We start from the raw sequence: 23,240 nt of genomic DNA on the forward strand, positions 1-23,240 counted from the left end.
AATGGAACAAAACAACAAACAAAATTTAAAAATGTCAAAAACATAACATTTCATAATTCCTTCTTCTCTTGCAACCCCCACGGTGACATGTCCAAGAAAGGAATAAAATTCATTGTCTATGACGAGGTTGCAAAAATGACAACCGGACGATAATCGTTACACCAGTTTGTTTTGTGGAACTGACTTGGAGTGATTGATCTTAACGCCTCACAGATGGAACCTGCAATTAGCTGTTCTATACAGCGTTGTTAGCATAAAGTAGCAGTTTACGCAAGTTTACGCTTCAAAATACTACTTAGGAAATCTGATGGCTTGAATATTTTTTTAGAAATTCGTTTTATAAGCAGCATGTATTCTTTTATTTTACATTTGTAGTAGCTTGACTTAAGTTAGTAACTCAAGTAGGCTAGCTATTGTAATGTCATCTTTATTTTTTCATCAAAACCCGCAAAGAATGATTGATTTGTTTCACACAAAAATTAAACGCCACATTAAATAGATTTTTTTTACATGATAAAAAGTTATAACCATATATTATTACATATTACATTAATAACCATTTAAAATTTGGTTTCAATGAATAAAAACTGCAGCACTAAAGAAATTGTGTGCAAATGTTTTGATGTTGATTTTTTTATTTTTTTTTTAAAGGGGGAAATCGAATTGATGAACAGGGCTGACCATACATTGTATACTGCACAAGTGTGACACTGTACAGTGCTAGTATCAATATTTATTGTGTAAGTGATAAATGAACCATAACATAGAACATATAAGAAAGATAGAAGTATGGATAGACAGCTGCAGATAGATACAGTAGATATAAAACTAATTGAAATTTAACAAAATTTTAATTATAACACTTTTCATATGTTAAAAATGAAACACAAAATGCTTAACAGAGATAAAAACAAATAATTAAAATAGCAACAACAAAAAAAAGCCCTCCTATCCCCACATACAAACCCAAACATACCCATACAACCTCCCAGCATATAGTGATGACTAGTGTTGAGACATGAAAAGGCTCTAAGGATCAGGAGTGAGGAAAGACAACCTGTGGGAGCCATCCACACACCGAGGGGATGCTGCCACAGAGACTACCACGATCAGGGTGGACCAGTCTCCACATTGTGCAGAGCCACCAGGTCCATGCCTGAATACATCTCCCAGGTGGCTCCCAGGAGGGAGACACTGGAGCAAAGTTTAACTTAGAAAGACTAAAAGACAATCGAACAGGATAAAACTGAAGTACAATCGGAAATAAAGTTAGATATTTAAAAATGAAATAGAAAAAAATCATTCAATGTATCAAACAGAAATAAATACTACGTGAGCACATTGCAGGGAGTACTTGGAATCTTGGTTTTATAATTTATTTCCCAGGTCAAAAATCTGTCATAGATGCACCAAAATCGCATTGGAACCTAAATTTCTCATGAAGCTCAGATTTAGTTTTTTCGAACCATACACATCAGCCTCAAAATATCCCACACTCTATCAATTACTTTGCAAAGGGCAATATAAATAGGGCTTCGTGGTACAAGATTAAGAATTGTGATATCATAATGACATGGAGCTGGGAACATTAGCGAGTGAACAGATGCGATGGAAATGTGCGTGACATCAGCCAATCAGAGCAGGTTTTCCTTCACTTCTGCGGTTTGCAAGTCAAAGACGTATACAGAAAGTAAAAGAAACAAGAAGTACATCGTTTTATCTGGTGGTAATCCCGTGAAATAAATGAAGACGTTGAGCAAGGTAAGTACTCAAAAACAGTTAACACAACAACCCTGTTGAATCATTACAACAAGCTAGTGGAGCAGCATATGGAAAGCATGCACAGGCTGCCGATGTACCATTAGCAGTTTAGCCGCTACTAAGTAGCCGTGCAGCCACCAGACCAAAGCAGCAATCAATCGTGTCATCTTTTGATCACCCTAACCTGTGTGAATTGCAAATGATGGCTGGCCAGCAAAAACTTGTTTGAACCAGTCGGTGGCGCAACAAAAGGTTGGCGTTGAGTCTTTAAGCCATGCAAATTATTTTCGGTGTATGAGAAATTCCCCCCACCTTGCAAAAAAATAAATAAATTCGGGGACACCATCACACTTTATGTACGCTTTGGTCTTCGTCAGCACACAAGCAGCTGCATTGTGAAATATTTGTTGGTTTGAGATGTTCTTTTTGGGAAGACGAGAGAATTGGACATTGCAATAGTCGAAATGACTGTAGATAAAAGTGTGCAACAGTCCTAGCCTGAGAGAGGAATGGGTGGAGTCTGACTAAATTGTTAACTCATTCACCCCCAGCCATTTTCTCTGAAGCAACTGCCTTCACTCCCAGCTGTTTGACTGATTTTGCAAGGCCCACAGAATATTGTGTTCTATTACTATAAAAACATGTAACCTACCAAAAGAAAGATTAGAGTCTCTTCTTTCATCAGGAAAAAAAAAAATATTTCTATCTGTTTCCATTTTGCAGCAATTAGCATTAGAATATAGCTAAATTTCATCATTATTCACAAATCTCTTTAAAACTGTGGGGAAAACAGCTTGTTTTAACATGGCTTTGGTTGATCTCTTAGAATCTGCTCCCACCTGCTGGCCGTTTTTGTAATAACCACCATTGCCTTAAGCATTCTCTTCAGTTCAGAGGCTGCATCAAAGTCTTCTGTATGCTCAAGCATAAAGAAATGTATTAAAAACGTATAAGTACGTCTTTGGGAGACTGTTAATATTTAAAATAGAATGTATTTAGACGTTTTGGGAGCAAATAATAATATGGTCAATACATAGAGTATCTTATTTACATTCTTGACGTGTGGAATAAAATTAAACTCTTTTCTTTCCTTTACAAATTGTGAGGATTGAAAATCTTCTAGTTTTGGCCACAGTTTTTTTTTTACTGGCCTTCAAGACCAACAACTAAAACCTCAGTTTTTTCCTGGTTGAGCAGTAGGAAATGAACTGTCATCCATTAAAGGTGTAACTCGATACCAAAGATGTCAAATGAAGATATCATAGATTTGCTATATGGAAGTGTGGCATCAAACAAAGCTAATAATGATATTTGATGCTAGTTTATCGATACTTTATGAGAACAGATAACTATATGCGAGATAATGTTCCTATCACTGACCTCGGTGCCATCGTCATGACGATAGCGCCGCCATGCTCGTCCCGTGTCGCTGTAGAGGAGCACGTACGTGGTGACCCAGTCCCAGCTGTCGTAGCATCCCTGCGTGGCCACCGCTGTCACCTCCATCTGCTCCCTGAGGTCCAGCTGGAGCCACGGCTCCTTGTCGCTTGCCATCGGAGACCAGCCGCCGGCCCCTGACGGTAAAAATCGATGGCATCATTGATTTGGTCAACTCTTGTGGTTTGAAGCTGAGTCACTGCTAGCATCGTGTTGCAGTTATGTCACTTCTCATGTGTGGGAAATCGGATGGAACTTTTGAATGGTTTGATAACAAATCAGCGAAGGGTTAAAAAGAACATGGCAAACTTTGAAGTCAGGTATGTCAAACATCTCGGGTCAGATGCCACAGGATTACACAGCCAGGATTATTTGGGAATGACAAAGAAATTGTGCAAACTTTTGGTATCATTCAAAAATGATGACAGTAGCTACTTAAATGGCTGTATATAGTGCCTTGCGAAAGTATTAGTCTCCTAGAACATTTTGACCTTTTGCCACATTTCAAGTTCGTGAATTGAAACAATGTTTTTAATACTGAAAATAAGATGTATGAAAATATTAATCTCCCCTGGATTAATACTTTGTGGAACCACCACTTGCTGCTTCAAGTCTTTTGGGGTATGTCTCAATCAGTTTTGCACATCTAGAGACTGAAATGTTTGTCCATTCTTTCTTGCAAAACAGTTGTAGCTCAAGTTGTAGCATTTGTGAAAAGCATTTTTCAGATCTTTGGACAGATTCTCAATTGAATTCAGGTCTGGACTTTTGTCATTCTAACACCTGCACAGTAAATTCTGTAGAGTAAATTTGACTCTATTTAGAGTGGGCCTAAATAGACTCAGTTTTAGAGTAATATTTACACTTGGAAAAGAGTAAAATAAAGAATTGGAAAAATAAATAAATAAACGTGACTCAAGGGTGGAGGAACGAACTCACGACCTTCAGCTTGGGAGACAGCCGATATACTCCCTGACCCCACGTAGCTCCTGCTGTGTGTTAGTATATCGCTCGTGTAAGCTGCAGCTATTCCATAATTCCAAGGACTTCCTAACTCCAAATGACCAAAAACTATGTCTTAGGTCTCTTGGAGATAAGCAAACAGTAGGAGGGGCATACCTAAGGTAGTAGTGTGGCAGTCTCCCAAGCTGAAGGGTGTGAGTTTGTTCCTCAACCCTTGTGTAACTTTTATTTATGTATATTTTTAAATTTTTTGATTTGACTCTTTTCCTAGTGTAAATCTTAGTCTACCCTAAAACTCAGTCTATTTGGTCCCACTCTAAATAGAGCCAAATTGGCTCTATAGAATTTACTGTATGCATATGTTTAGTTAGTTTTGGTAAATCTCTGTCCCAGGCCCAGGTCTCTCAAACTTGTCCTGTATATTTGGCTCCATCCATCTTCCCATCAACTTCCCATCAAAATCTTCCCTGTCCCTGCTGAAGAAAAGCAGCCCCATGACACGGGTGCTGTTTTCAGGGTGATGTGCAGTGTTACTTCAACACCAAACATAACGTTTTGCAATTAACCCAAAAAGATCCATTTTGGTTTTATCTGACCAGACCAACTTCTTCCACGGGTTTATTGTGTCTGTTAAAGTTAAAGTTTGCCACAAGCCATATGGCTTGTGGCAAACTTTAACGTTTTTTTTTTTAATGGTTTTCTTTGAGATATAGATTTTTTCTTGCCATTCTTCCATAAAAGCCCGATTTGTGCAGTGTGCAACTAATAATTGCCCATTGGACAGATTCCCCAACCTTAGCTGTGGATTTCTGAAGTTCATTCAGATGACATCTCTGATCAGTGCTCTCCTTGTTTGGGCAGAAAGTTTAGAGGGACGGGTTTGATACTCCATTCTCCATTTCAATACAATTGATTGAACAGTGCCCCGCGAGATGTTTAAAGCTTGTGAAATGTTTTTATATTGGCATCCTGCTTCTCCATGACTTTATCCCAAACTGCCTGGAGTGATTCTTGGTCTTCATGATGCTGTTTGCTGCTCAATATTCGTTTAACAGACCTCTGAGACCACCACAGAGCAGATGCTCGTGCTAGTGGATTCATCATCATCAGTCATTTAGATGAGCATTCAGAAATAATCTGGAGTCAGTTGGCTGTACAGAGAGAAAATGGGGTGAAGAATTTTGCACGTCATACTTTTCAGTAATTTATGGGGAAAAAAATTAAAAGTTTAAAATATCATCTAAATGTCATTCCACTTGGTGTTGATCCTTTGCGAAAAAATCCAATTTTATATCTTTCTATTTGAAGCCTAAAATGTGGCCAAAGGTCAACAAGTTCAAGGGGCTAATGCTTTCACAAGGCACGGCGAGTACAGTCTTGACTAGTCCCCAGTCATTTAAAGGTTATATGAAGCCATTCACCATTCACACCTGTAGACCCTTCAGTGTGTACCTAACATGCATGTGTTTGGAACGTGCGAGGACTAGAAACCTATGCCACCACAGGAAGAACAATTAAGGCCTGAGTCAAAATTTGAATCCGGAACTTGCTAGTTAGCTTGCTAGGTAGCTAACTATAATGTAGTAGATGGCATGATATTGTAGATGGAGGTTTAAGTCAGCACATGTTTTCAAAGAAAACATTTCACAGTGGAGGAAGGAGGGGGGGGGGAGATAAAGAGACAATTTAATGTTTAAACAGCTGATAAAATGTTTTTTTCCCCCTTAAACATCAACAGCTGAAGTAACAGCTGGTGGCAGCACAGACACTCACCGTCTCTCCTGTGCAACTTGGCATGGTGGGCGGCGTAGCTGACTGACGACTGCGACGAGCTCTGAAAAGACGAGCGCGGCAGCGCGGACACCAAAGGGCCGTTGCAATTATCTGCCGGGAACAACAACGAGAGAGTGACAACAGTGACTTTTATTTTTAGTCTCATGTAAACAATGCAAATGAGCTGGGATGGAATTAATGAGATGCAAAAAAAGCCATTCTAATTTGGCTGTATTAGAATAAACCTTTGATTTTTATTTTTTTTACTGGCAATTTACATACATACACTGCATCACACTGAGATTTTATTCATGCTCATGATGATGACAATGATGCCCTCATTCTTCTAGGCGACCAACTTTGTTCTGATTTTAGTTAGGGGTGTCAAAATTTGTGTATTAATTTTGAGTTAATTTAAAGTTCCTTTAGTGCCACAAATTTTTTAACGCATGATTAATGACCACCCCTTACTTGGAAAGCCTATACTGGGGGAATTTTCAGACATGTCCACGTCAAAATTTAGCAGAAATAAATTTAATAGTAATGCATATATTTGTGGAGACTGGGGTCAAGTTGTATTTTACAATTTGAAAAATGTGCAAAATTTAGAAAAAAAAGAAGTTACTTCATGTTAAGGATTACATAGCTCTTAATATGAAAAGAAAAATACACTGCGCTGTCACCAATGTCTTACAGATGCAATTATGCCATCTAGTGGCAGAAAAATGACCTCAACACAAATCAATATCACACTCGTTTTTTTACCGTACAGTACATATTTTTAATTTCAACTCAATTTTATGAATTATTATGAATTTACTGTCTGAATGTCTAAAAGATGCAGCCTTATTTCTAATAGTTTAACATTTATTCCACTTTTATTTTTTATTTTATTAACACGAGAGTAGTAAAACTTAGAAAAAATATGTTATCGTACATTTTATTGTACATTTAGAATTACGACAAAATTTTTTTATCACCTGACAACCCTAGTTTTAGTCAACATCTCAGTTGTACCTTGACTTGTTACTTTAAAACGCCCGTAAAATTTTAATTTTTGAATGGCAATTTCCAATTTCCATGAGTTCATATAGGAAATTATCGCTTGAAATTTCCAAAACCAGCATTTCGGAATAAACCGTGTTAAATTTTACAGTCTTCCGTGTTGAGCAGCACTGTTTGCCCTGACTTCTGTGATTCATGCACTTTGCAGTTTGAGGGTAAAAAATGCAGGAAGTTGTGAGCGTTGGAACACGTTGGTGAAAAGAGTGTCTTTACCTGTCGTTGGCGTTGCAGCTTTGAAAGTGAGGATTAGAGAAAATAACAAGGCTGCCTCACTTATCCAGCTCTCAGATGCTTCAAACAGTCTATTAACCCATGCAATGACCCTTCAAACGAGACACAAAACGCTCCCTCTGAGTGTGTGTGTGTGTGTGTGTGTGTGTGTGTGTGTGTGTGTGTGTGTGTGTGAGAGTGTGCACATCGGCATCCCATGTTGCGACGCAACAGGCGGGAGCTGGTTCACTCTCGCCATCCAAACCTGTCAATCCCACCTCCTTTTACCTTCCTCCCTTCCACCCTGCTGATGTCTCCAACATCCCCCACCCTGCCTCAATGATAGCAGCCAGTGGAACAACAGCAGCCGCTTCCCAGCTTGGATTAACTGAGTTGTTGCATTCGGGCCCAGAATGGCAGAGCGTAATGAAAACTGGCGCCAGTTTGATTACAATCATCGCTCCATCACCGTGCGCCTGAGAGGCCTTTGCCTCGAGGCTACAAAAAGCCATATTAGTCTTGGTCAAGTTCATTTATTTATTTATTTATTTCCCTCCCAGCAACAGGCCGTCCATCTGATGAACAATGTCGACAGCATGCGCTCCCTTGCATTTTGGAGCGTCCCGCCGCATTCCGGCTGACCCGGTTTGATTGCGCTCGCTCGCCGAGAGATTTCTCCTCTAATCCCGATTTCCAAGTGTGACTAAAGTGGATCAAGCCGTCTTATCCCGAGACTCAAATTGTTGGCGGGGCGGCAACCGCACTCGCAGATGTTCATTGGAGAGGGGGACAAATGAGAGTGCTGGCATGGCATCTTGACACAGCACAGCCGGGGTTATTATGCAAGCACTGGGCTGGTAATCTGTCAAAAGTATCCTGGGTCCCACTTTTGATCCCCATGCTGGATGAGCCTCACTCGTCTTATCTTGCGTTCCATTTGTTTTCAAGCACAACTCTTCACCGTAAAGACTTGGCTGAGCTGCATGTTTGTGCTGCTATGGCTTATACCTTAAAAAGGGACAGACTATGTGAGTTAAAACGATTCCTAGTAGTCTTTGTCAAATATTTGTGTAATGCTTTGGTCAAACTATCCCGAGGGTCTAGAACAGCGATCTGCAACCTGTGCATATGGTTCTTTTATCTTTCTGCTGTGGCTCTTTCTGAATTGAGCTTGTAAAATAAATGAGTTTAAAAGGGGAAGTCAACCCCCCAATTTCTTTTGACAATAATATAGTCTCTGCATCCCCCTAACCCTAACCTCTAAATGTAGTATTCTGGTTAACATTGCGTAGGTGGAATTTGAGTTAAGGAGCAAAATACAGCCGTTTTTCTCTCAGGGGGAGGCTATTTTGCCACTTGCTGTTGACTGAAGATTACATCAATGTTGCACAGGTCTCAGATAACAACCAATCACAGCAGAGCTCCAGAAAACAGGTGAGATCTGATTGGTTGTTGCCTGAGCCCTGAGCAACATTGACATCATCTTCATTTAACAGCAAGTGGCAAAATGGCCGCTCCTGAGATGGATAAAAACGGCTGGATTTTGCTTCATAACTCATAATCCAAAAATGTAATATTAATCAGAATGTCATGTTTAGACTAATGAGGTCACAAAAAACATTTTAGTGTCAATAAATGTTTAAGGTTGACTTCCACTTTAATTAAAATTTCAAAAAGCTCTTTTGTTTTCAAATGCTATTGCAAATTTCAAGATTATGGTGCTCTTGCAACATTAAAATAAAACTTTTTTTATTTGTCGGTCAAAATATGCATCACAAGACTTGCGGCAGCTTGTGGGTCAAAATTTGTATTTTGCGCCTCATTAGAGACAGCCATCAAAAGAAAATAGAAGAAGAAGAAGAACCAGTCACCTACCGCGGGTAGTCGGAGGTCGATGAAAGCTCTGTGCTACTTATGCAGAAGCAATTAGCTGGCAACATCAGCAACAATTAGCTAGCAACATCTTTGGCTATCTTAACATGTTGTGAAGTTGCTCCTTAGTCACTAATCACCTGCGCGGAGCGAAGTGTCATACTCACTCACAAAGGTGATGATGATGAGAAACGACTGAAAAGCCATGCTAAATGTTAAGCTAACCTAAGATTGACACAGCTAGTGCGATACAGGGTTAATATCACAATTATTTTGGGTGGCAGTCCTGTCTCACGCAATTGACTTCTCTGTGGGACTGAATTAAAATATCCCAAGGATTATGAATCGCCTTACATCGTTCAGCCTCTTTTTACAGCTTTACAGTTTCTAAAACAGATGGTATTTGGGAGGTCAGTCCTGTGTAATGCACACTTTTTTGCCCTGTTTTTACAGCCCTCTTGAAAGCTGCGGCAATCCAGGAAAATGAGCTGCTGCTCGGTGTGATATGGTTTGATTAAAATAACCCAAGGATCAAGAATTACAGCACATTGTTCACCCTCTTTTACAGCCTTGTTGCAATCACTTTTTTTAATGAGTTTCTGCATTTTTTTGTATATTTCTTGAGGTTGGTTCCTTCCTTCATGGAAATACTAATGTTAACTGTTGTGTGCTGCCTTTAGTTATACAGTATTTCTTAGTAAATGAAGGTTTTTGCATGTCGGAAACACGGGAGTGAGGGAGAAAGAGTGTAATGGAAAAACAATTGAATAGTTGGACAACTCCATTTATGTCCATATTAGTGTACAGCAGCAAGTAGATCAAAATTCCAACAGGCATCCGAAATAACAATCAGAGGTAATTTAGAGTGGAGTTCCTCAGGGAAAGGTTTTTGGTCCACATAAACCGAGCTTGATTGCTCCTTGTCCTTGAGAGGACAAGGTCAAAACGGAGAACAACTGTGCGTTTTCTTCACTTTCTAAATCCTCTATGCGTTCCAATACTTTTGTCCACATATGGTACTGGCATAGAGTGCTATAGGCAAGGTTATTTGCATCGCACATTTCAATTTCAAAGGAAACTGTGTGCTTTACGCAAATGAAATAAAATAACAAAATAAGAAAAGTGTAATTGAATATTTAAAATACCTATACATAATTAACTGTAGTACATAGCACATAAAATAATTTAAAAAATATAATGGAATGGGGGAAAATTCTATAAAGACTTTTATAATAAAATATGAATAAACTTTTAGTACAGTAGGAATAAAGGTTCCGCCATGAAAGGACAATTATCTACATGTTTTGATTGTGTTGCATTCCAGAAATTACTGCTAAAAATCGGACTTTGACTTGATAAATGTAAGTCACACATAGTGATACATTAAAAGACTTATATACGCTATATAAGTCTTTATTTTTAGTTATACCACGTACAGATTGTTGTTGATACGCAAATCCGGCGATGTATCTAAAAATGATCAATTCCAACAAAAAGGTCACTAACAAAACAAATTGTAGTTTATCACAGTCGGCAGCCATGTTTTGTTGTTTACGTTTGGAAGCCTTTGAAATCATCCCCTTACAAGCTCCAGACTTGCAAGCAGCCTGAATTGCAGCATGCATTGGCAGTTGTGTGTTGTATCAGGTCTAATAAATGCTGCTTGAACGTGTTTAGTTTGCACTCGGGGCTCTCTTAAGCCAGCCTAGTCAATAGATCTTTCTTTGTTTATATTCTTTACACATACTAGTGAGGTCTCCTGGGCCTAAACCGTTTAGTGATTGGTGGACTCGTATTAGCACTTTAAGATGTATTGTTTAACTAACTGAAAGTCAGTGAGTAGACTTAAAAAGTGGAGTACACAACGTGATGACTTCTTTTTGTTCCATGCACTAGATGACTATAGCAGTTCCCACTTGCAATGATGTTGTGGTATCCTAAATTCCCCCAAACCATCCTCATATGTGATATGATCATATCATGTAAAATGTCACCACACTTCTTTACGGTGTTTCAGACACTATCAAAGGATTAGTTGTAGAGGTCTGAGTAAAGCTGTAGACTGCTTTGGACTGTAGCTCCTCGACAGCTTGCTAGCTCCCATCATAATTCACCTTACATCACGTGTGCCCTCAAGAGTTTTTACATGTTTTTTTTGTTTGTTTTTTTGCAGGGTACCAAAAAGTCTGAGTTTAGAATAGCGCGCCTTCTTTTTAGTATTACACTGTGCTGCAACAAATCCACACAGCAATGAACTCTACTGGGAGAGATGCATCTTAAGAAAGCACAAAACGAAGAGGACATTTTATATTCGGGTTTCCTACAGACAAAAGATATAGTTGTGAGTATTGCTGTTGTGGTTCTATGTGTTGCTGCTCAATGTGTATCAAAGTAACCCTTACATGGCGTTTCATATTACAGTATACAGTATGTTAACATTAAAGTTGCCTTATGAAGGAATTTGACCATTTATCACTCAAACATCTTCAAATTAGCAGATTAACACCTTTGCAGTTCACAATCCTGCAAGCCTCTGGCCAATAGTTTTCAGACTTGATTTGGATGTAAATTTCCCGCCCTCTGTCTGCAGATGTGACATTATGCGCGCATTGTGTACGTGAAGAAGAGAGTGTGCAGTTTAATTTTTCGGCCTCACGTGGCAGTAGCGATTTAAAATTCAGTTTTCTGCATTTAGCAGCTAAGATAGAAGACTTTCATAAGAAGAAATGTCGTTTGGTTTGTAGTTTGGTTTAAGCATTACAATGCGCTACAGATAATGGATGGATAATTGCCTTTGGTTAACTTTAACTTAAACTCAACTGGGACTAATAACACTAGAGAACACAATTTTAGTTAAGTTAGGTATGACAACTTTTTAACAAATTTTGTGGGTGCTGAATCCAAAACTGATCTCAGTTTTTCTTTCACACGTTAATTTGTATTTTTTATTATTATTTTATAATAGGGTCCCCATTAGCTTCCACAAAGTGGTCGCTAGTCTTCCTGAGGTCCTGGAGATTAATACAACAACAAAATACAAAGGTTAAAATTACTCTATATTGCAACATATAAAAACACAATCCAAAACAAACAATAATCAACAAATATTTTAAGTAGAGTTAAGCAAACAACCATACAAAAATTGAAGAAAAAAAAATACACAAAGGTAAAATTACAGATACACAGATTTGTAATAAATACAATAACATTATACCCAACCAAGTTATATGGAACTGAATAATTTGTATTTTAATAATTTTACCAAAACTCTGTTCATTAAAAAAAATAAATGGAGTGTAATTCTTTGTGCATATTGATTACAATATCACGGAATGAAAAGTTGAGGACTAATTAGACTGCTCTCTTCTGTGCAATTTGGAGTTTTTACAAGATCTTTTACACGAGCACTCAACCAAATAACAAGACAATACTTCAAATGCGCAAAACAAGTGATCAAACAACATCATGCATAATCGAATATGGAATAAACGCAGAACATTTACTTGAAATTTGCAAACGCCTGTCCCATCTTTAAAGCAATATGATCAAACTGATCAGACCAAGACAGTAAATTATCTAAATTCACTCCCTTTTTGTAGTTTTTGAGCTATAGGAACTTCGTTTTATTAAAAAATAAATAAATGAAATAACTGTGTGTTCATGTATATAAAACACAAAGCTGGAATTGTTAAAGGTTTTGAAAACTAACAAACAGCATAAACCGAAATAAAATGTATGTATGCCCATGGTTACAAGTTTAAGAGAAAAGCCAGCACTAATCCTCTTAATTCCCACCATGCTAGCTTTTCTGTTATATTGATCGTACTGACCTATTGGGAGCTGCCACGTAACTGTAGATCAGTCCAATCCGTGTAAGCTCTTTTTATTACAGCTAATTAGTGAAACTTTGCTTATCTAGAATGTGAACTGTGGAGAAAAAACTTCACATACTATGGAAAAAAGAAGACTGCAAGTTTTAATCAGCATAAAAATCTAATTCAGCAGAATTTCTTTGTTCCCCAGTTTGATCAACCTGATGCAAGCAAGCATGAAAAGTGCAAGTGTGACAGTCAGGACAGGCGCTAAAATGCTACAGTAGAGACAGTTTAGACTCAAGAACATATTCCAAATATAATTGGTCTGAATGGGAAATTTTTTAAAACACGTCCATAGTAAAGGTCACCCAACTTCAAGAAATTGAATTATGTTCGAACTTCAAGGTATTACCGTACAATGACAAGTCACTGAGTGGATGCACGACAGCATTTGTGTGCATCAAAGACTTTTCAGCTGCACCCTTCCAATCTGCAGACAGAGTCGTCTGCCAAAACATGGCTCATGAAGGCGATTTGCCTGCAAAGCTGCTCTTCAGCCTCAGGGATAATGGAAAATCCTCTGAGGCTGACCCCCATATTTTCTTCAAATCTGATAACCAAATGAAACCTACAACGCAAGCACAACTCCAAATGCCTAATGACAAAATTCACTTTAAATGTGTTACTTTGCAAGTAAAGACTATCGGTGCTTTCACACCTGCACTTATTTTGGAAGAAGCATTTTTACATCAGCTTGATTTCTCCATTCAAGACTTGACCAATGGGCTTGATTAAAACAGATCACAGAATTTAGAATCTCTGAGAGAAGTAGTTGTGGGGCTACATTAAATAATGGGAAAAAGACTATACAAACTAGGGCCGCTCTGCTCGATTATGGAAAAAATAATAATCACGATTATTTTGGCAATAATTGAAATCACGATTATTCAAACGATTATTTATTGGTACAAAACAAGAAAAAGTTTAAGCATTTAAAAATATTAAGACCAATTTAAAAAAAATAGAAACACTATAATTATGCAAGTTCCTTTTGGACCCAAACAAATAATACCTCAGGCCCCTTCCTACATGTATCTTGTAAAAAATTATTTGCTTATATTCACTTTTAAAGTGACTAATGCTAGGACATTGTTTCAATTCCACACAGTATGTTCCACAGTCTTACTTCATTATGTGTTATGCAGAATCTTTTCATTGTAGTCTGGCACCTTTGTAATTTAAAATTAAGCCTTCCCCTGAATCATACCCTTCCTCTCTCTCATGAAACATTTTCAGTCAGTGTTTTGGTAATAAATTGTTTTTGGCTTTATACAGAAATTGTGCTGTTTGAAATTCTATGATATCATGAAGTTTTGCTATTTCCGATTTAGCAAACAATAAATTGGTGTGTTCAAGATAACCGACATTATGAATTATTCTAATAGCTCTTTTTTACAGTATAAATAGTGGCTATCTTTTATAAGTATTACCCCAGACCTCTACGCAATAAGTTAAGTATAGTAAGTGTTATGGCCATTATTTAAATGTTTTTGTTATTTTATTACTGATGTATTTATTAATATGAGTCTTCCAGCAAATATTGTCATCTATTATTACTCCAAGGAATTTGATATAATCTACTTTCTCTATTTCCACCTCCTCTATCTCTACCTGTGCTTGATAATTTACTTTTCTATTCACAAATATCATAATTTTTGTCTTGCTCAAATTTAGTGATAGCTTATTTATGTCAAACCAATATTTAATTTTAATTAATTCTGAAGACAGAATGTTCATGAGTTGCTCTAAATTCTCACCAGAAGCAAATATATTTGTGTCATCGGCAAATAAAATGAATTTGAGTATTTGTGCTATCTTACATATGTCATTGTGGTAGATAATTAATAATTTAGGACCCAACACTGACCTCTGTGGAACGCCACACACAATATCTAAGCATCTTGACTGGTATCCACCCATTTTCACAAATCACTTCCTATTTTCTAAATAGCTTCTACCCAGTCTAGTGCCAGTCCCCTAATCCCATATTGGTCTACTTTATTGATTAGGATTTTGTGGTTTATTGTATCAAATGCTTTCTTTAGATCCACAAATACAGTACTCCAACCGCATACTTCTTTTTATCTATAGAAGCGGTAATTTCTTCAATTAGTTCAACTAAAGCTTGTGATGTTGACCGATAACTCCTACAGTAAATCAATATCGATTATCGGTCAGTAAATTATGCTTTTCTAAGGAGTTGTCTAGTATGTTAAAAATCTTCTCCATTTATTGTGGGAGAAGAGAAACTGATCTGTAATTTGTAAAATGATGTTTATCTCCAATTTTGTACACAGGAACAACTTTAGCAATTTTTTATGTTATTGGGAAATTGACCAGTTTGTATTGATAAATTAAGGATATGCGTTTATGGTTTGGAAATCCTATGTGTTACTTTTTTTTTTCAATTACTTTCATATTTATGTCATTATAACAAAATATAATGACATTAAAACAAAACATAATAAAATAATAATAATACTGCAACCTATGTGTATATTTATTATAGATGAGAAAGATAAATAGTATACAGTCCACTCACATTGGTCATATGTCGCAGACCGCAGCACAAAATGGAATCCGATGCACAGTGTGTGATCTGCGTGTAGGGAGTGGCGGCTCTGCCTGGCATAACGATGCCTTCTCCGTGCTCCGTGCACGCATCCACAGATAGCGCCAACTTTACGCCCGCTTTCTATAGACGCTATATACGTAACTCGAGCTGCGTGTGGTAATTAGCAATGGTGTTTAATGAATTAGACGTTGTTGATCAGTGAGGCCAATTTACATAAAAATGGGCAAATAGCAGTATTCTGCTAGGCATCTTGGCATTTCATCATCTGTGTGCTGTGTGAATTAGATACTGCTTGTTTGCTTAGTTTTTAGCGCCACAAACCTTTAGTGGATTCAGCCCAAGGTCATTTTCCAGGAGCTGGTTTACCAACAAGGCTTGGCTAATGGCATTTAACAAGGAAAATGTTTTGTTTTGTTTTGCAAGCTTCCTTTCTCCAACGTCAAGATCTGGCCCCGCTTGATTAAAGACAAATATGACGGATATGAAACATTTTTCTGGTGGCTCATCATGAGGCGACAGGAAAAGGAAAGACTTGTAATGAACATGATTAAGTTGCACATTTTCAGGTTGGACGGTTGCTCACAAGCCCCGAAAAAACCTTCTATGGAGGTTTACGCTTCAAATGGATGTAGAGGTCAGTGGCTAACTTGAAAGCCCGTGAGAACGGACGCTGGTGTCTAATCAGAACTCAGTTGGAAGACTTTTGTCTCTCCTTTGTCAAATTTTACCATCTTGTTTGCACTAAAATAGCACTGGGGTTTGTCTAATTATTTTAAACACTCAATCATTTGTTTTTAAAACTCCACCTGCTGCCACTGCTTCCATTGTGTTCATTGTGTGAATCATCACACTAATCAACACTGAAAATGCTAAAAATTGAAAGTGAGGCGGACAAAAATAAAAGCAATTGTCGGACCGGTGGGGACTCTTTCACGCCTTCTGTTTGGAGTTGTTTGAAATTGTTATTTCTGACATTGCTCCATTGCATCACTAAACTATTCTGGTTGGAAAATCACAGATGAGAGAACAAATATCAGCATTCCCTCTTTCCTTGCTCATGAATTAATCAATCATCCAATGTGGGGTGCAAACACTATGCTGATGATGTCTTATGTAGAACTATCATTTTAGTGTATGTGATTCCCATTGGCCATTAACAGCGCTGATCATTACAGTCTCTAATCAGTCCATGTGAACATTGAATACAATTTTCGGACCGTCTACAGGTATTTTTACTTCTGTTAGACTATAGATTTTTTTAAAACATAATCCCCATGATGAAAACAATGTATTTGTATGCAAAATAACTTCAAATATAGTGTTTCAACTGCAAACTGATAGATTGCAAAGAACTCAGAAAAAGCATCTCTTGTATTTCTGCTAGTACCTTGAGATTAAAATAAAAACAAGGCTATTTCAACCATAAAAACATTGCATCTCTTCGATATCACCTTAGCAGCCCTCATCTGTTGTACTTGCAAGTCCATGGATAGTTTCTGCCTGTATCTCATTTGAGGATGGAAGAATTGCCTCCCAGAGAATTGCTGTATCGTTATTTATCTTTCTTTTAAGGATGGGCCACAGATCGGATTGAGGTCAGTGGATTGATGGAGGCCATGCCATAATTTTTTGTCCTTTCATATCCAAAGCAGAAATGGTATCTTTCGCAGTGTTGTCTTGAATGAGAATTGTTTTACTGCTCAAGGTACAGTTCTGGTTCTATGGTGAAACTCCACCTATTTTGCAGAGGTCAACCAAAACGTCATAACCCCCCCCCCCTTCTCCCCCCTTTATCATTCCATTCCAAAACATTACTCAGTGTCCTGCATGCTGAGGTGGCATAATTTTTGCCAGTTGATGGCAAGCCACCAACCATCGAGAACTCCATCCATATTTAGGTTATTTTATTTAGGTTAGGCTATTTTTTAACATTATGAACAAAATCTGTTCATTCCTGTCACACAGCATTTGAATACTGCACTCTTTTCAACAGAATAAAGATCTTTTTCACCAATGTGTATAAGAAATGTAACTTGCTTGATAATGCGGAACAACCCGCTAAAGTGATTTTCTTTCAATTATGTTCATCTGGAAAAGTAACTTTAAATTCTATAACACGCGGGCATGTATATACACTCCCCCACACACATACACACCTTTAAAATAACATGTTTTTCTTTGTATTTGTGTATAATATAATACAATCCCCTGGTTTGCTGGTATCCTTTGTCATCAGACTGAATAAAATGAATTAATAAAGATTGTTTTTTGTTGTTGTTTTCTTATTTATTTTTTTTATTCACATTTCAAACTATGCAAACTATGTATTTCCCATACATGATTATGGTCTTTTACAATATTTTTAAATTATGTTTTTGAAAATATATTTTAGTAATTTTAGTTAGTTTTTTTTGTTTTTTGTTCTTTGCTTTGCTTGAATTTCCTTAAATCGGTTTGTAGCTTCTTTTAAATGTAGTATTTTTATGTTTTTTTTATGTACAGTACAATATGTAAAGTTGGTACTGGTAATCGTGTAAACAATACAATAAAAATTGTAAATCAAAAAAAAAAACTGTTTAATTAGCCCCACCCCACATTTGGGATCCTTTTTTTTCTTGCAAAAAAAAGTGTTATTTACAGAATTTTCCAGTAATAATCAAACCTGTCTCAGATTGATTTCAGGCATCTAAATCGACAATTGTAACAAAAAACTCCCCAATTAATAATAACCTCCCATACGCATTTTAATTTGGAGCACAGTGTGGTTGAAACAAGTCAACAGCACCTTCCTTCAAGACATAATTAATTAACATTTAATTCCACTCAATTGTTGTTGTTTTTTAACCCTTAATCCTACAACTAACCATGAAACTTGTGTCGGCAGGTAGTTGTTCACTTTCTGTTTGCTCAACTATTTTGTTGTTTTCACGTGACAGCAGCTGTGTGCAAAGCAAAGCAAAGCAAAGCAGAGCAGAGCAGCAAGACTCTCTGGCTTTATGTAGGCTTTGCATTTTAAGCGACGACCCACTCATTTCCCTTAATTGTGGCGGCCATGAAGTGTTTGTGAGCAGTCAGTCACGGAGCGTGGATATTCATCTTGAGCGCTCTCGCCATTGCGTCGCCCCGAGTGCACGCTTCTCCTTGCCCACATAGAATGAATATTTAAAGCTAACAATCAGATAAGCATACTTCTTCACCAGATAGAAGGAAGCATCCGTTTCCACATAGATATCCAGTCTCCGGAAACGTACTTTCAGTGATATGAAAAAAAGAAAAAAACTAAAAATAGAGACAGGCTACGAGCGAGAAGCGAGCTAATCCTGCAGATCAATTCTGTGTCTTAAATGCACAGGTGCGCCCATAAACTTAGCTTCAAGGCATTTTTCACCACAGTCCTTTATTGAACCAAGAAAATAACAATAACCTCCAAGTGACCCAAAGATATGCTCCCCCCCCCCCACACACACTTCTTTTTGCATCAAATTACACAACCCAGGAGACATACAGCCGTGCAATGTGAGTGAAACAAACACCGCTTGAATTGGAGACGTTTTACATGTTCTCATAATGGTTTCAGTCAAGTTTTTATCGGGCCTACTTTTCTCTAAAGCCTATGAAAATGATCGTTTCTCATAATTACGGCCCCTTAAAGTCTCCTTTTCCTGCGTACACACTGAGCAGCATGTGTGTACATTTTAAACATGAATGACTTAGTGACAGTGCACTTTACTTTGCAGCAGATTGCTGCTGCTAAAAATGTCACTCAATTTATGCACGAGTAAATTTTAAGGGCCATTGCTTTTTTTTGCTTTTTTTTTGCATTGGTAGTTACTCATATTATGTTTATGCTGTGACTTTTGGTGTTGTTTTCTCTCCTTTGTCTTGCTTCATTTACCCCTTGATAGAATATGGAACTTGAAAATAATACAGTTTTTGCTCATTGCTTGAACACGTTGAAAATTAGGCTCATTGTGTCCAAACTCTACCCACACTCAAATAAGACAATACAGGTAAATAAACATTTCACATCTATGTCAAAATAAAACTCTACTATCAAAACCTAACAATCCTCTGTTAAAATGTCATTCTGATGACAAAATAATACTCGCATCATATGAATACACTCTCAGATCAGCAGCACCACACTAGTCTATTTTATATAAAACACAGCAGTCTTTTGTTTTCACTTATTTTTAAATTCACTTCCATAGAAGGCACTTTTTTACAACAGCCAAAATCTGAAATACTCAATACAAAATCATTCCTTTATAGTAGTGTCTTTTCCAGCCAATTCAGTTAAAGCAAAATTGAAACAAACTGCACTACTGTGAACACAGAAAAACACAACTATGTGCAAGTGGGCTTATGGCTCCTGCCTTCTGTTGGGGTCTGGCCACAGGATCTCATCAACATCACAAACAATGTCTTCTCTAGCTAAACACCGAGGGAAATATGCACTTGTGTGCCGAATCCATCCCTAGTTTGACCTTACCTCAATGTCTCCACAGGCCCGTTCCATTGCCTGCAGAAGAGGCATACAGACGGGCATGTGCTCATATACGTACATGCCATCTCCAAGCAGAAAAAAAATCTTCTAGAGGATTTACAAATGGTGAATAAGGGGGAAAGTACACAACCCCATATTGATCATGGTTGGTGAACCATTTCTGGACCAGAGCAGCCCGATGGAAACTAACATTATCCCAGACAACAACAAACCTAGGCTGCTCTGCATGTAGAAATGTAATTATGTGTTCTGCATTGAAGGGACCCAGTTTGGCATGATGGTGCAGTAGCCCTTGAAGACTTATGGCGGTACACAATGTGATATTTCCCCCACGCTTCCCCAGGACCTGCACAATTGCCCTTTGGCCAATCATATTTTGTCCCTGTTGTCTGTTTTTGCTGGGGTTGAATCCAGCCTCGTCAATTTAAATGCATTCATGCGTCTGGGAGCTCCATCCATGTCCAATATTCTCTGTAACAAAAAATGCATATTGTGGATGGCTTTACTCAACGCACACAACATATAGAGAACCGCTCCAGTTTTCTGAATGTATTTATGTGGTCCATGCTTGCAAAGTTCTCAAAATGGCTTAGTCCTTCTTGTAGCCGGCTGATTGGTACGTAGTCAAATTTTGTAAGTAAGTGTTTTCAGATGCGTGTCTAAGTATCTTCAAAAAAACAATATGTTATATTTTGAATAGATGTGTTTTCCCAATGGTGACCTAGAATTTCATTTTTGAACTAAGTATCTTATGCATGAAAAATTGTGCAGTGTACAAGAGTGAATATGTTACAAAAAGGAACAAGTGTGTTACAGAATTGCAACTAAAGTGTAAAGCAGCACTTTTATTTAAGGTATTGTGACAACAACTTCAAGTTATGTTACTTGGGTTTAAGCATGTACTGTCTATAGTGTTCAAGAATGGGCAAAAACTGTAATTAATACAAATTTTGAGTTGTTTTGAGGAATGCGCAATCAAGTTTCTCCGCCAAGCCCTCAAAGCTAGGATGCTAACATAGTTTTCTAAAAAAAAAAAACCGTATAAAATAGTGTTTCAAATAATTTTATTTAATATTTTTCTTTTTACATTTTCTTCTTTGGTACCAAAAAATAATCATGATTTTGATTATTACCAAAATAATCGTGACTATTTTTTTCATAATCAAGTAGCCCTAAATAGTCATAATAAGAATAATAACAATAATAATAATAGTAATAATAATAATAATAATAATAATAATAATGAAAATAACAATAATAATAATAATCAAAACAATAATAATAATAATCAAAACAATAATTATTATTATCAACATAATAATGACAATAATAATAATAATTATTATTATTGTTATTGTTATTGTTATTGTTATTGTTATTGTTATTGTTATTGTTATTGTTATTGTTATTGTTATTGTTATTATGACTATCTAGGGCTACTTGATTATGAAAAAAAATTGTCACGGTTATTTTGGTAATAATTGAAATCATGATTATTTTTTCGGTACAAAAGAAGAAAATGTTCAAACGTAAAAAGAAAAATATTAAATAAAATTATTTGAAACATTATTAGGTAAGTTCCTTTTGGACCAAACAAAATTGATAAATATATTTAAGTCAGCGAAAACTTAAAAAAAAAACATTAACTTGAACTTATGTTTGCATGCTAGCTTTGAGGGCGTGGAACTTGTGTGCACATCCTTCAAAACAACAAAAAAATTGTATTAATTGGAGCTGCAGCTATCGAATATTTTGGTATTCGGATATCCTACTCAAACTTCTAGCAAATAATCAGGTAAAACAAAAAACACATTTGTACTTAATTGGATGACAGACTGGTTTTCATTTTTAGATCGTCAACTTTTTTTTTTTACTTAGATTTATTATTAGACTATTTTACTCTTTAGAAACATTAGTATTTTAGACACATCTCTCTCCATAGATTTAGATCAATGAGACAAAGTGACGTTAGAACCACATTTCACTGAGGCTGGTTTGTTAATAAACTGATTAATAGGAACGGCAACCGTGCCAGGCTGTCAGCATCAAAGTGTGCAGAGTACATCCATACATCAATTTTCTGAATTGCTAATCCTCATAAGAATCATGGTCTATGTGCTGTAATTATTTTGTCTATTAAACTGCCTTTGAAACGGCTCCAACAGTTGGGGCACTGCTAGCGGCCGCTAAACGCTGGCAACAGGCGCCGTACAATACAAAGTCAGCGTAGTTATGTCTTAGTGCCCTTAACTCATTCACTCCCAGCCATTTTCACTGAAGCAAACCCCTTCGCTCCCGGCTGTTTTACTGGATTTTGACCGATTTCACAAGGCCCACAGAATATTCAGTTATATTGCTATAAAAACATGGAACTTACCAAAAGAACGATTAGAGACTCTTCTTTCATCAGGAATAAAAAGTAGATTTGACATCTGTTTACGTTTTGTAGCAATTAGCATTACAATATAGCTAAGTTTCATCATGATTGAATCAAATCTGTTTAAAACACTGGAAAAAATAGCTTTTTGAGACATGGCCCCGGTTTGTCTCTTATATTCTGCTGCCACCTGCTGGCCATTTTTTTAAATAACTACCATTGCTTTAACTGACCTCTTCAGGTCAGAGGCTGCATCAAAGCCTTCTGTATGCTCTAGCTTAAAAAAAAAAAAAACATAACAAATATTTAAATACATTTTTGAAGCCATGGCAATATTTAAAATAGTACATTTTATAGGTTTTTGGGAGCAAATGAGTTAATTTGGGATTGAACGTGATTTCAGGATGAAGGTATTGTTGACGTCAGTCGCAATAGTTTGTGTCGGCTATATAGTCACATCAGCCATTGCTCCACAACATGTTGCCAGGAACAACTTAAAAAAAAGAGTTTTAAGACGCTGATCTCCATATATTACTTGAGATGGTAAGGTTTAATTTCAAGTTGAGTGCTAGCGTTGGCGGTGAGTACTGTCATGCAAACTGCTGCTGGCTTGACTTTTACTTCCTAAGTAGATATCCAAGGCAGAAAAGATGCAGAGGACTTTTCATTTTTATATGACTCTAAATGAAAGTACAAAGGAGAAACTGAACTGCTTCTAAAGCTCTTTCTTGTTTTTGTTGAGTACATGTACTTCCCATCAGTTCTTTTCTTTGGCTTCTTGGTTTCATTCGCCTTGCTGAGCGGCCTTTTGTGTAGCAACTAGAT

The 23,240-nt window shown here is 37.0% G+C and overlaps 1 protein-coding gene across 1 annotated transcript in view; it reads right to left on the minus strand.

Annotated features, from left to right (window-relative positions):
- Window positions 1-23,240, minus strand: part of LOC144060422 (contactin-associated protein-like 5) — a 147,702-nt gene that overhangs the window by 108,437 nt on the left and 16,025 nt on the right. The window contains exons 2-3 of the mRNA XM_077579967.1: window positions 5,935-6,045; window positions 3,142-3,335 (exon numbers count right to left, since the gene is read on the minus strand). Of these exons, the coding sequence (XP_077436093.1) occupies window positions 3,142-3,335; window positions 5,935-6,045 (305 nt within the window). The remainder of the gene's footprint in view (window positions 1-3,141; window positions 3,336-5,934; window positions 6,046-23,240) is intronic.

This window comes from Vanacampus margaritifer, chromosome 11, assembly GCF_051991255.1.
Source record: "Vanacampus margaritifer isolate UIUO_Vmar chromosome 11, RoL_Vmar_1.0, whole genome shotgun sequence".
Classification (NCBI taxonomy): Eukaryota; Metazoa; Chordata; class Actinopteri; order Syngnathiformes; family Syngnathidae; genus Vanacampus; species Vanacampus margaritifer.